At 64.3% G+C, this 14888-nt stretch overlaps 1 protein-coding gene across 1 annotated transcript; it reads left to right on the top strand.

Annotated features, from left to right (window-relative positions):
- Positions 1-716: 716 nt before the first annotated feature.
- On the top strand, positions 717-9671 carry TAP1 (transporter 1, ATP binding cassette subfamily B member). Its single transcript, XM_075076436.1, is given in 11 exon segments — positions 717-933; positions 935-956; positions 1992-2094; positions 2183-2519; positions 5268-5465; positions 6146-6274; positions 6871-7056; positions 7545-7718; positions 8174-8333; positions 8404-8540; positions 9046-9671. Coding segments are annotated over 11 exon segments (2016 nt in total). The 5' UTR covers positions 717-858; the 3' UTR covers positions 9541-9671.
- Positions 9672-14888: the final 5217 nt, after the last annotated feature.

Below are 14888 nucleotides of genomic sequence, written 5' to 3'. Positions count from 1 at the left end.
GCCCGTCACCACGCCCCCCACGCCCCTCGCCACGCCCGTCTCCCCGCCCCTCCCTCTGTCCCCGCCCCCAACCCCGCCCCCCCACCTCGTCCCCCCCCGCCCCCCGGCTACACGCGCCCCGCCAACCTGCGGCGGCTCGGTCCGCCCGGCAACTGATGACGCCGTGCCTCGGCCAATCACCGCCGCCCGACCGGCTTTTGCCCCTCCCTGCCCCCCCCAGCCCCCAGGGACACCCCCCCCACCCCCCCCAGTACCCAGTGCTCGGTGCCCCCCCACCCCGAGATTCCCGGGACCCGGGGGGAGCCCCCCGACGGCGCCCGGTGCCCCCCCCCCGCCGATGCCCAGTGCTTCCCCCAACCGGTTCCCGGTGGCCCCCCCTGCCGGTGCTCGGTGTCCGGTGCAACCCCTGCGATGCCCGTTCCACACCTCACCCCACCCCCGCCGGTTCCCGGTGCTCCCCAACTGCGATGCCCGGTGCACACCCACCCCCCGCCGGTTCCCGGTGCCCCCCCCCCCCCCCCGTGATGCCCGGTGCCCCCTCCCCCCGCCCCGCTGGTGCCCGGGGCTGGGCCATGCGCCGCCGCCGGTCCCGCCCCCGGGCTCGGTTTCGGTTTCCGAGAAACGGCGGCGGCTGCCGGGAGGGGCCGGGACCGCGACCGGGGCCGGGACCGGGACTGGGGCCGGGGCCGCGGAGGAGGGTCCCAGGAGCAGGAACGGGATTAGACCGGACCGGGGACACCGGGACCGGGCACACCGGGACCGGGCACACCGGGACTAGGGGCACCGGGACCGGACCGAGAGCAGGGCCGGGAGCGGGCCGGGGCACACCGGGAGCACCGGGGCACACCGGAGGGGACGATGGGGGCCCCCCACGCCCGCCGCCTCCTGGCCCTGCTGGGCCCCGAGCGCCGGTGCTGCGCGGTGGTGGCGGCCGCTGATGGCGGCCTCGGTCCTCGGTACCGGGGGGGCATCGCTGGGCATGGGGGGGCAGCACCCAGCTTTGGGGGGGCAGCACCCAGTGAAGGGGTGCTCTCAGCTACGGGGGGGGGGGCAGCACCCAGCTTTGGGGGGGCAGCACCCAGTGAAGGGGTGCTCTCAGCTACGGGGGGGGGGGGCAGCACCCAGCTTTGGGGGGGCAGCACCCAGTGGGGGATGCTCTGAGGTACGGGGGGGGGCGCAGCACCCAGCTTTGGCGGGGCAGCACCAAGTGGGGGGATGCTCTGAGCTACGGGGGGGGGGGGAGCACCCAGCTTTGGGGGCGCAGCACCCAGTGGGGGGATGCTCTGAGCTACGGGGGGGGGGCAGCACCCAGTGGGGGGATGCTCTGAGGTACGGGGTGGGGGGGGCGCAGCACCCAGCTTTGGGGGGCCAGCACCCAGGAGGGATGCTCTGAGCTACGGGGGGGGGCGCAGCACCCAGCTTTGGGGGGGCAGCACCCAGGAGGGATGCTCTGAGCTACGGGGGGGGGGGGCGCAGCACCCAGCTTTGGGGGGGCAGCACCCAGGAGGGATGCTCTGAGCTACGGGGGCGGGGCGCAGCACCCAGCTTTGGGGGGGCAGCACCCAGGAGGGATGCTCTGAGCTACGGGGGGGGGCGCAGCACCCAGCTTTGGGGGGGCAGCACCCAGGAGGGATGCTCTGAGCTACGGGGGGGGGGGCGCAGCACCCAGCTTTGGGGGGGCAGCACCCAGGAGGGATGCTCTGAGCTACGGGGGGGGGCGCAGCACCCAGCTTTGGGGGGGCAGCACCCAGTGAAGGGGTGCTCTGGGCTGGGGGGGCAGCACCCAGCTTTGGGGGGGCAGCACCCAGTGGGGGGATGCTCTGAGCTATGGGGGAGGGGGCAGCACCCAGTTGAGGGGTGCTCGGATTTGGGCGGGAGCAACACCATCACCTCAAGGTCACATGGTGGGGTCCCCCCACCCTGGAGGGGGGTGACACAGACCCAGGGGGGGCCTCTGCCACCCTGATGCCATGTCATCTCCCCCCCGGCAGGAGAGATGGCCATCCCTTACTTCACGGGGCGCGTCACCGACTGGGTGGCCAGCGAGGACGAGGTGGCGGCCGCCTGGCCCATGGCACTGCTGGGGCTCAGCAGGTAGGACAGTGACACAGGGAAGTCACATGGGGGGGGGGGGGTGACACACGTGTCCCCATGCTCAGCCAGCCCGGTGCCACCACCACAGTGCCATCACCGAATTCACCTGCGATGTCACCTACACGGGGATGCTGAGCCGGGTGCTGGGACAACTCCAACGTCGTGTCTTTGCCGCTGTCCTGCGACGGGATGTCGCCTCCCTGCGGGTGACAGGGACCGGAGCGGTGACAGCGCGGGTGACAGGGGATGTGGAAGCCACTCACGCGGCGGTGTCTGAGGCGCTCAGCATCCTGCTGTGGTATCTGGCACGGGGCGTTTGTCTCCTGGTTACCATGGCGTGGTTGTCACCCCACCTGGCCTTTGTCACCCTCCTGTCACTGCCCATCCTCCTGCTGCTGCCCCGAGGCATTGGCAAGCTCCAGCAGGTACCAGCATGGGGGGGAATGACACAGGACAGGTCCTTTGACACCTCCCTGTGCTAGCTGTCCCCTCTCCGTGCCCACCATCCTCTCCCAGTGCCACTGTCCCCTCCCCATGACTGCTGTCCTCGCCCTGTACCCCTTGTCCCCTCCGCATACCCACCGTTCCCTCCATTGGCCTGCCCACTGTCCCCTCTATGTGCCCCCTGTGCCCTCCACATCCCCACTGTCACCTCCCCATGCCTACCATCCCCTCCCAGTGCCCACTGTCCCCTCCCAGTGCCCGCTGTCCCCTCCCTGCATCCACTGTCCCCTCCCCATGCCTGCCATCCCCTCCCTGCGCCCACTGCCCCCTCCCTGCGCCCACTGTCCCCTCCCGCGCCCACCGTCCCCTCCCTGCGCCCACTGTCCCCTCCCCATGCCTGCCATCCCCTCCCTGTGCCCACTGTCCCCTCCCTGTGCCCACTGTCCCCTCCCCATGCCTGCCATCCCCTCCCTGTGCCCACTGTCCCCTCCCTGCGCCCACTGTCCCCTCCCCGCGCCCACCGTCCCCTCCCTGCGCCCACCATCCCCTCCCTGCGCCCACAGTCCCCTCCCTGCACCCACTGTCCCCTCCCAGTGCCCACTGTCCCCTCCCCATGCCTGCCATCCCCTCCCTGTGCCCACTGTCCCCTCCTTGTGCCCGCTGTCCCCTCCCTGCGCCCACTGTCCCCTCCCCATGCCTGCCATCCCCTCCCTGTGCCTACTGTCCCCTCCCCATGCCTGCCATCCCCTCCCTGTGCCCGCTGTCCCCTCCCTGCGCCCACTGTCCCCTCCCTGCATCCACTATCCCCTCCCCATGCCTGCCATCCCCTCCCTGCGCCCACTGTCCCCTCCCCATGCCTGCCATCCCCTCCCTGCGCCCACTGTCCCCTCCCTGCGCCCACTGTCCCCTCCCTGCATCCACTGTCCCCTCCCATGACTGCCATCCCCTCCCTGCGCCCACTGTCCCCTCCCCACGCCCACCGTCCCCTCCCTGCGCCCACTGTCCCCTCCCCATGCCTGCCATCCCCTCCCTGCGCCCACTGTCCCCTCCCCATGCCTGCCATCCCCTCCCCGCGCCCACCGTCCCCTCCCTGCGCCCACTGTCCCCTCCCCATGCCTGCCATCCCCTCCCCGCGCCCACTGTCCCCTCCCTGCGCCCACTGTCCCCTCCCCATGCCTGCCATCCCCTCCCCGCGCCCACAGTCCCCTCCCTGCGCCCACTGTCCCCTCCCTACGCCACTGTCCCCTCCCAGTGCCCACTGTCCCCTCCCCATGCCTGCCATCCCTCCCGCGCCCACAGTCCCCTCCCTGCGCCCACTGTCCCCTCCCTACGCCCACTGTCCCCTCCCTGCGCCCACTGTCCCCTCCCCATCCCTGCCATCCCCTCCCTGCGCCCACTGTCCCCTCCCTGCGCCCACGGTCCCCTCCCCATGCCTGCCATCCCCTCCCTGTGCCCACTGTCCCCTCCTTGTGCCCGCTGTCCCCTCCCTGCATCCACTGTCCCCTCCCCATGCCTGCCATCCCCTCCCTGCACCCACTGTCCCCTCCCTGCATCCACTGTCCCCTCCCCATGCCTGCCATCCCCTCCCTGCGCCCACAGTCCCCTCCCCACGCCCACTGTCCCCTCCCTGCGCCCACTGTCCCCTCCCAGTGCCCACTGTCCCCTCCCCATGCCTGCCATCCCCTCCCTGCGCCCACAGTCCCCTCCCCACGCCCACTGTCCCCTCCCTGCGCCCACTGTCCCCTCCCAGTGCCCACTGTCCCCTCCCCATGCCTGCCATCCCCTCCCTGCGCCCACTGTCCCCTCCCTGCGCCCACTGTCCCCTCCCCATGCCTGCCATCCCCTCCCTGTGCCCACTGTCCCCTCCCTGTGCCCACTGTCCCCTCCCTGCCTCCACTGTCCCCTCCCCATGCCTGCCATCCCCTCTCTGTGCCCACTGTCCCCTCCCCATGCCTGCCATCCCCTCCCTGTGCCCCTTGTCCCCTCCCTGTGCCCACTGTCCCCTCCCCATGCCTGCCATCCCCTCCCTGCGCCCACTGTCCCCTCCCTGCGCCCACTGTCCCCTCCCCATGCCTGCCATCCCCTCCCTGTGCCCCTTGTCCCCTCTCTGCGCCCACCGTCCCCTCCCCATGCCTGCCATCCCCTCCCTGCACCCACTGTCCCCTCCCTGCGCCCACAGTCCCCTCCCCACGCCCACTGTCCCCTCCCTGCGCCCACTGTCCCCTCCTTGTGCCCGCTGTCCCCTCCCTGCATCCACTATCCCCTCCCCATGCCTGCCATCCCCTCCCTGCGCCCACAGTCCCCTCCCCACGCCCACTGTCCCCTCCCTGCGCCCACTGTCCCCTCCCAGTGCCCACTGTCCCCTCCCCATGCCTGCCATCCCCTCCCTGCGCCCACTGTCCCCTCCCTGCGCCCACTGTCCCCTCCCCATGCCTGCCATCCCCTCCCTGTGCCCACTGTCCCCTCCCCATGCCTGCCATCCCCTCCCTGTGCCCCTTGTCCCCTCCCTGCGCCCACTGTCCCCTCCCCATGCCTGCCATCCCCTCCCTGCGCCCACTGTCCCCTCCCTGCGCCCACTGTCCCCTCCCCATGCCTGCCATCCCCTCCCTGTGCCCCTTGTCCCCTCCCTGCGCCCACCGTCCCCTCCCCATGCCTGCCATCCCCTCCGTGCGCCCACTCTCCCTCCTCCCTTGTGCCCGCCGGCCCTGAGGTGACACCGCTGTCCCCAGGGGCTGTCACAGCGGGTGCAGGAGGCGCTGGCGGGTGCCACCAAGGTGGCGGTGGAGACCTTCCAGGCCATGGCGACCGTCCGCAGCTTCGCCCACGAGGCCAGGGCGGCCGAGCGGTACCACCAGCACCTGCGCCACATCTACGGGCTGGAGTGGAAGGAGTCGGCCACCTATGCCACCACCCTCTGGGCCAGCGGGGTACGGGGACAGGGGACACGGTGGCAGGGGGAATGGGGGGGATGGGGTGGCACCATGGCTGGGCGACGCGATGGCATGGGGGCGGCGGGACATGGGGATAAGGTGGCATGGGGACAGGGGATGTGGGGATGTGGTGGCACGGAGCTAGGAGGTGTGTTGGCATGGGGGTGATGGGACACGGGAACACGGTAGCACAGGGATGGGGGACGTGGGGAGAGGTGCGTGGGGACAGGGGACATGAGGATGGGGTGGCATGAGGGTGGGGACGTGGATGCAGAGGTATGTGGCTAAAGGACACAGGGACGTGGTGGCACAGGGCTGAGGGACACAGGGGCGAGGTGACGCGCTGCTGGGTAATGTGATGACATGGGTTGGGGACGTGGGGACATGGTGGCATGGGGCTGGGGGACACAGGGACGAGGTGGCACGTGGCTGGGGGAGGTGATGACGCAGGGGTTGGGGACACGATGGGGACACAGGGTACAATAGCACAGGGCCTCTGGGACACAGGGGCTCGGTGACATGGGGGATGTGACAACTCTGGGACACGGGGGAATGTGATGGCACAGGGGAGGTGACGGAGCAAGGCTGGGACCTCAGTGTCCCTGCAGAGAGGTGGCCGCGGTGAGGAGGGTGATGGGGACACCCCCCCAGCGGTGACCTCCCTGTGGTGTCCCCAGTTCTCAGCGCTGGCCCTGAAGTTGGGGCTCCTCTGCTATGGGGGACAGCTGGTGGCCGCGGGGACCATCACCACCGGGGACCTTGTCACCTTCCTCATCTACCAGATGCAGTTCACCGAGGCCGTGAGGGTGAGGCCGAGGGGACACCATGTCCCCAGTGACCTCCCTGCCGTTGTCCCCAAGCCTGGTCCCTGTGTCCCTGTACCCTCCTCCCACTGCATCCCCGTGACAGTCCCAGTGTGTCCCCATTGCCACCCATGTCCCGTGCCCTCCCTGCCATGCCATCTGTGTCCCCATGTCCATCTCTCCATGTGCCTGTGTTCTCTCTGCTGTGTCCCCCTGCCATGTCCCCATGCCCTCCCCACCACACCCCTGTGTCATCCGTGTCCTCACGCCCTCCTGGCCATGTCCCCATGCCAGTTCCCCATGTCCTCTGTGTCCCCATGCCCTGCCATCTCCTCATGGCCCCCCAGCCGTGTCCCTGTGTCCCCTGCTGTGCCCCTGTATCCTTCCTGCCACGTCCCCATGCTGGTCCCACGGTGTCCCTGTGCCCTCCCACGTCCCCCCACCATGTCCCTGTGTCCTCCGTGTCCACCATGTCCCCATGCCCGGTCCCCATGCCCTCCTGGATGCATCCCTGTCCCAGTCCCCTGTGTCCCAACACCCTCCCAGCCATTTCCCCGTGTCCCCACACCCTCCTGGCCATGTCCCCTCTGGGTCCCCAGGTCCTGCTCCTCTACTACCCCAACATGACCAAAGCCGTGGGCTCCTCAGAGAAGATCTTTGAATTCCTGGATCAAGAGAAGCAGGTGGCACCTACGGGGACGCTGGCACCCGATGTCCTACGGGGCCACCTCAAGCTTGAGGACGTCTGGTTCTCCTATCCCGGTCACCAAGAGCCCATCCTCAAGGTGGGCACAAGGATAGGGCGGGTGGTGCGGGGACATGATGGGGGGACAAGGTGGGGAGGGCGTGGGGACACGACATGGGGACATAGAGGTACTGGGGAGGGCATGGGGACACGGATGTGGTGGGGAGGTTGTGGGGACATGGGAGGGGGACAGAAGAATGGTGAGGACTTGGCAGGTGGATGTGGGGACATGGCGGGGAGGGCATGGGGACGCAGATGGGGTGGGGAGGTTTTGGGGACATGTTGGGGACATGGGGACACGGTGGGGAGGGTGCGGGGACATGGTGGGAGGACATGGGGGCATGGACGTGGCACGGACATGGCGGGGGGGCTGCGGTGGGGACATGTCAGTTGACCACAGTGGGGAAGGCACAGGGACGTGGACGTGGTGGGGAGGGTGTGGGGACAAAGTGGGAGGGCTTGGGGACGTGCTGGGGAGGGATGGGGACACGCGGAGGGGGTGCAGGGATGTCATGTTTGTCCCCCCAGGGCGTGTCCCTTGAGCTGCACCCCGGGGAGGTGCTGGCGGTGGTGGCCCCTCCAGGGGCAGGGAAGAGCACCCTGATATCCCTGGTCCTGAACCTGCACCCGCCGGAGGCCGGGCGGGTGCTGCTGGATGGTCACCCCCTCCCTGCCTACCAGCACCCCTACCTGCGCTGCCAGGTGCCCCCATCACCTCTGTCACCAGCTGTCCCCAGCGGGTCCCCAGTGCCACCCCCATGCCACCAGCTGTCTCCAACGGGACCCACCACCACCCTCTGTGTCACCAGCTGTCCCCAACGGGTCACCACTGCCAACCCCATGCCACCAGCCATCCCCACCATGGCCCTGCCACCACCTCGAGTCACCAGATATCCGCCCTGTGTCCCCAGACATCCCTGCCATGTCCCCCCTTCATCCCTGCCGTGTCCCCAGCCATGCCCCTGGCCATCCCCACCATGTCCCTGCCACATCACCGCAGCATCCCTGCCGCATCCTCAGCTGTCCCCTCTGTGTCCTCTACCATGTCCCCGCGGTGTCCCCACCCAACCCTGCGATGTCCCTGCTGAGACCCCAGCTGTCCCTGCCCCATCTCCACCGCGTCCCCACCGCGTCCCCAGCCGTCCCCTCCGTTGCAGGTGGCCGCCGTCCCGCAGGAGCCGGTGCTCTTCTCCCGCTCACTCCACGCCAACATCGCCTACGGGCCGGGGAGCTGGAGCCGGGCGCAGGTGACGGTGGCAGCCCGCCGGGCGGGTGCCCACGCCTTCATCACCCGCCTGCCCCGGGGCTATGACACAGGTAGGAGGTGTCCCCTACGTCGCTGTCCCCAAGTCTCCGTGTCCCCCACCCTGACCCCCGTCTCGCGCAGAGGTGGGCGAGCTGGGGGGGCAGCTCTCCGGGGGACAGCAGCAAGGGGTGGCCATCGCTCGGGCCCTGGTGAGGAACCCCCGTGTCCTCGTCCTCGATGAACCCACCAGTGCCCTGGACACTGAGAGCCAGCTGCAGGTGGGAGGTGACACCTGTGTCCCCTCGGTCCCCCTCTCCAGCAGCACCCTGGTCCCTGGGGGTCCCCCGGGTCTCTTCTTTCTGTCATCTCCTGGGCCCCTGGTCTCTATGTCCCCTGGGTCCCTTTGTCCCCCATCCCCATGTCCCCTGGCCCCTCTCCCAGTTGACCCCTGGTCCCAGGGAGGCATCCCCTTGGTCCCCTCTTCCACTGTCCCTGGTCCCAGGGTCCCTGCTCCCTGTGTCCCCTCAGTCCCCAGTCCCAGCACCCCACGGGTCCCCTTGGTCCCCAGTCCCAGTGTCCTGTGGGTCCCTGGTCCCCATGTCGTGTGGGTCCCTGGTCCCCATGTCCCCTGCGTCCCTGCTCCCTTTAGTCTCCTGGATCCCCTGCACCCCACTCCCCCGACCCCTTGGTTCTTGGGCCCCATGTCCCCTGGGTCCCCAGTCCCCACGTCCCCTGGGTCCCCACACTCGGGGGGGTCCCCACTGATGACACCACCCGCCGCAGGTGGAGCAGGAGATCTTCGGAGCCAGCGGGGCCGGGCGCGCGGTGCTGCTGGTGACGGGGCAGGTGGCCCTGGCCATGCGGGCGCAGCGGGTGGCCGTGCTGGAGGGGGGACGACTGCACGAGCTGGAGTCCCCGGAGGAGCTCCTGTGCCCCGGCAGCCGTTACTGGCACCTGCTGCAGGGCGGGGGACAGGGGGGGACAGCGGGGGATGGGGACATGGGGGACGAGGGTGGGGAAGAGCTGGGGATGGGGACACCAAGGGATGGGGATACCAGGAGCCACGGTGGGGGTACCAGGGACAGGTGTGCAGAGACCAGGAGCTGGGATGGGGACAATAAGAGCAGGGATGAGGACAACGAGAGCTGGGATGGGGTCACTAGCAACCAGGATGGGGACACTACAAACCAGGATGGGGAGACCAAGAGCTGGGATGGGGACAGCGAGAGCTGCGGTGGGGACACTGAAAGCTGTGACAAGGGACCGGGAGAGCTGTGACGGGAGCGCTGCCATGTCCCTGCTGTGTGATGGTGACCGGGGGGGCTACCAGGTGCCAGCGGGGCTGGTAACCGACAGGGCTGATCACGGGACAGTGTTTTAAATAAATCCTTCTGTTTGTACCCAGGATATTTTGGGGGACCCCAGAGCTGGTGGAGGGGAAAGCACGCCAGGGGTGGGTGGATGTGGGGATGGGGGCAGCAATGGGATGGACAGGGGCCTGCACCGCTTCTGTTGAGAGGGAAAGCTGCACATAATAAGCAGAATTGCTTCCGAGAGGAGCTGGCTGGATTGTGGGGGCTGGGGGGAGCAGCCTGGCCTGGTTGTGGGGTCTCAAGGAATCACCCACCGGTTGTCACTGCCCACCCCTATGTTGTATCTCTCCCTCAATGTCCCACGGGCTCACCGAGCTGTGAACAGCTCATGAGGACATTCCCAGTCCAGGCCTACCTGAACCACTCCAACTTTTGCCGCCTGGTCTGCTTGCTCCTTGCGCTGATGTTCTCCAGGAGCATGGCTCACGGCTCATGGATGTGATGGACCTTTACACCCAGGGGCTCTACCCAGGCAGCAAGGTCCAGCTGCCAAAATGCAGCGTCACCCAGGGCTTTACCTCTATGACCATCGCTGTAGCCACCCCACAGAGCAGTGGCCACCCTCAATGGGTCAGTACGGAGAAGAGTCCAGGCCACGTTTCTCAGGCAGCAACCTCTAGGGCCAGCTGGGTGGCTTTGACTTCTGCAGCTTGCCTCGAAGGAAGGAAGCTGGAGAGAGACTTTTTACCAAGGCCTCTAGTGACAGGACAAGGGCCGTGGTTTGATACTGAAAGAGGGGAGATCAAGACTGGCCATGAGGAATGTTTTAGGGTGAGGGTGGTGAGGGGCTGCAACAAGTTGCCCAGAGAAGTTGTGGATGTTCCATCATTGGAAGCGTTCAAGGTGAGGTAGGATGAGAGGAAACGGCCTCAAGCTGCACTGGGGAGGTTTACACTGGCTATTAAGAAAAAATTCTGGACTGAGTGAGTCGTCAAGCACTGGAACAGGCTGCCCAGGGAAGGGGCTGGGTCACCATCCAGCCCCTCAAGGGCCTTCTTGTCCTGAGGGGCCCAAACCTGAGCCCAGCATTCGAGGTGGGGCCTCCCCAGGGCCGAGCACAGGGGCCCCATCCCTGCCCGGCTCCTGCTGGCCACACCAGTGCTGACACAAGCCCGGGGGCTGGTGGCCTCCTTGGCCACCTGGGCACTGCTGGCTCATGCCCAGCCGGCTGTCAGCCAGCACCCCCAGGGCCTTCTCCGCCGGGCATTTCCCAGCCCCTCTGCCCCAGGCCTGGGGCGCTGCCAGGGGTTGGTGTGACCCAAGGGCTCCTTGGCTCTCCAGTCGATGAATGAGCCCATGGATGGGAATCAGCGAGTCTGGGTTGGTGCGATATTGCCGCCGGTGCACTGTTGTGGTGGCGATCAGCAGCTGTTGTTCCGTGACCCTCACAACCCCACAACAGAAGGGTCCTTCGAGAGACCGGGCAAGGTAGACAGCTGTTTAATTCTCTCCATCTCCAAGGCAGCTACACCAAAAGCCCAACTGTACCCTTTTGGGTCCTTGAAATACCCTCTCCTGAGATAGTCTATGCCAAGGATGCACGGAGCCTCGGGGCCGGTCACAATGGGGTGGTTTTGCCACTCATTCCCAGTTAGGCTCACTTCGGCCTCCAACACAGCTAGCTCTTGGGATCCACCTGTCACTCCAGAAATGCGGATGGGTTCTGCCCCTATATAGTTTTATGGCATTAGGGTGCACCGAGCAGTGTTAAACAGGGCTCGGTAGGCCTGGGCCGGGCCCCAGCACATTGCAGTGGTTTGTATCTCTCTGGGATTGCCAGGGTGGCAACATGCTTCCTCCAACTGTTCTGCTAATCTTTCAGGATTCTGCACGTGTTCAGGGGTGAATTTCCAAAGCAGTGGAGGTGCCCGCCATCCCAGGCATTTCCCCATGCTATCCCACATGCCCTGCCTCCCATAGCTATCCAGCCCCGGGGCAGATCGCTGGATGATCTTCTTAAGTTGTTTATTCACCTTAGAACTGAAACCGCCTGCCAAAGCAATACCACGAGATGTATCTGAACTACCCAAGGCTGTTCAAGATACTGAAAAGTTGTTGTAATGAAGGAGGAGGCCTTACAGAAGACGGTAGCTAAGGTGCCATTCTGTATCTCCTGCATCAAAAACCTCTCAGAGGAGGAGGTATAATTGCCGATTGTCTCCATGAGGTGGCAGCCTGGCTTCCATGCAAGACCCAAGTAACCGCTAACGCTCAAGGCCAGTGTTTTAATAACAACTCTCCCAAGCAAAACATCTCTAATCACTGCAGAGCACAGCAGACTACACAAAACGAGCAATCCTGAGCATGTACTTTACAATTAGCATGGTGTAGACTGGAAAAAGTAATGTCGAGAACAGCTGAATCAATGCTGTGACTAGCAACTGTTATCTCAAACCCTACGTGCCCCACGTTGAGGGCCAAAAAGGACTGCTGTGGTTTAGCCCCAGTCAGCAACTAAATACCACGCAGCCTCTTGCTCAGTCCCCCCACCCCTGTGGGACGGGGGAAAGAATTGGAAGAACAAAAGAAAAAAACCCACAACATGTGGGTTGAGATAAGAACAGTTTAATAATTACAATAAAAATAATAATGATGATCATTATTATTATTATAACAATAATGATAATATAATAAAAAGAAAAAGGGAAAAAGGGGGAAAAAACCCAAAAACATAAAGGATAGAAGCACTCGCCACCCACTGACCAACACTGCCCATCCCCGAGCCGCGATTGCTGCCTCCCTCCCCCGGCCAGTTCCTCCCAGTTAACATACTGGGCATGACGTTACATGATATGGAATATCCCTTTGGGCAGTTTGAATCCGCTCTCTTGGCTGTGCCCCCTCCCCTCCCGGCTCCTTGTGCCCCCGGCAGAGCCTGGGGAGCTGGAAAAGTCCTTGACTAGCACAAGCACTACCCAGCAACTGCCAAAACATCGGTGTGTTATCAGCATTGTTTTCATACTAACTCCAAAGCACAGCACTGCACCCACTGCGGTGATGTAAGTTACCTCTCTCCCAGCTAAAACCATGACAGCTTGTCACCAGAGAGAGGAGAGCAGCACCTCCACTCTGCTGACCCCCTTGAGCAAGGTGTAACTGCAATGTGGTCACTCCTTAGCGAGGTAGGATGAGAGGAAACGGCCTCAAGTTGTGCTGGGGAGGTTTACACTGGCTATTAAGAAAAAATTCTGGACTGAGTGAGTCGTCAAGCACTGGAACAGGCTGCCCAGGGAAGGGGCTGGGTCACCATCCAGCCCCTCAAGGGCCTTCTTGTCCCGAGGGGCCCAAACCTGAGCCCAGCATTCGAGGTGGGGCCTCCCCAGGGCCGAGCACAGGGGCCCCATCCCTGCCCGGCTCCTGCTGGCCACCCCAGTGCTGACACAAGCCCGGGGGCTGGTGGCCTCCTTGGCCACCTGGGCACTGCTGGCTCATGCCCAGCCGGCTGTCAGCCAGCACCCCCAGGGCCTTCTCCGCCGGGCACTTCCCAGCCCCTCTGCCCCAGGCCTGGGGCGCTGCCTGGGGTTGGTGTCACCCAAGGGCAGGACCCGGCACTTGACCATGTTGAACCTCACACAACTGACCTCGGCCCATGGATCCAGCCTGTCCAGGTCCCCCTGCAGAGCCTTCCTGCCCTCGAGCAGATCAACACTTCCACCCAATAAAATCTATGGTGACAGGAGGGAAGCTGCCAGCAAGACCTCAACTCTGGACATGAGTAGGGCAGACGTCAGGGAACTGCTTAGCAAGGTCCTCTGGGAAAAGCTTTTGAAGGTGCCAAGGTCCACAGGTGCCGGTCACTCTTTAAGTACAACCTCCTAAGAGTGCAGGAGGAGGCAATCCCAAAGTGTAGGGAGTCAAGCAGGCAAAAGGCCGCCTTGGCTGAGCAGGGATATTCTTCTAGAAATAAGGAGAAAAAAAGAAAGTATATAGCCAGTGGAAGCGACGTCAGGTGACATGGGAGGTCTACAGGGATGCTGTTCACCACTGCAGGGAGGAAATAAGTATGGCCAAAGCTCAGTTAGACTTGAAGCTGGCCAGTACTGTGAGGGACAATAAAAAGGGCTTTTTTAAGTAGATTAATGGCATAAGGCAAGCCAGTAACAGCATTGGCCCATTGCTTGATGAGAATGGTCACCTCCCAAACAGGGACAGAGACAAGCAGGGACATTTAATGCTTTCTTCGCCTCAGTCTTCAACACCGACGGTGGGCTCAGGACCCCAGAGCTCTGGGCTAGTGAACCATGGCTGTGGGAATGATAAACCTTCAACCAACCTCGAGCTTGTGCAGGACTTGCTGCTCCAGCTGGATCCACATAGGTCAACAGGGCCTGATGAGATTCATCCAAGGATACTTAAAGAGCTGGCTGATGTCATAGCGAGACTTCTCTCAATGATTTTTCAATGCATTTTGGAATCTGGAGAGGTCCCTGTTGGCTGGAAGCTGTCAAATGTTGTCCCAATCTTCAAGAAGGGCAGCAGGGATGACCCCGGTTACTACAGGCCCATCAGTCTCATTTCTGTGTCTGGGAAAATTAGGGAGAAGATTATTCTGGGAGTTATTGAAAAGCACATGAGGGACAACACAGTCATTGGTCCCAGCAAGCATGGGTTCATGAGAGGAAAGTCCTGACTAACAAATTTGATTTCCTTCTATGACAAGGTCACCCCGCTAGTTGACCAAGGGAAGCCAGTCGATGGAAGCTTTTGGGATTTCAGTAGAGCTTTCGATAGTCTCTCACAGTCTCCTCCTGGACAAAATGTCCAGCACACAGCTGAGTAAGCACGTAACGCAGTGGGTGACCGATGAGCTGATGGGTCAGGCTCAAAGGGTTACAGTAAATGGGGTTACATGGGGCTGGCGGCCAGTCACTAGCGGGGTTGTGCAGGGATCCATCTTAGGACCAGTATTTTTTAATCTCTTCATAAATGACTTGGATGCAGGGCTGGAAGGAACGCTAATGAAGCCAACAGCGTGCCCTGGCAGCCCAGAGGGCCAACCGTGCCCTGGGGGGGGGGGCATCGAGCCCTGCATCGCAGCCGGGCGAGGGGGGGGATTGTCCCGCTCTGCTCCGCGCTGGGGCGGCCTCACCTCGAGTTCCCTGGGCAGTTTTGGGCAGAACAGTTCATTAAGGGTATAAAGCTACTGGAAAGTGTCCAGAGGAGGGCCACGAAGTTGGTGAAGGGTTTAGAAGCTGTGAGGAGCAGCTCAGCCCCAGTCGGCAACTAAACACCACGCGGCCGCTCGCTCACTCC

Source organism: Phalacrocorax aristotelis, chromosome 31 (genome assembly GCF_949628215.1).
Source record: "Phalacrocorax aristotelis chromosome 31, bGulAri2.1, whole genome shotgun sequence".
NCBI lineage: Eukaryota > Metazoa > Chordata > Aves > Suliformes > Phalacrocoracidae > Phalacrocorax > Phalacrocorax aristotelis.
This window is presented reverse-complemented; position numbering and strand designations above follow the sequence as displayed.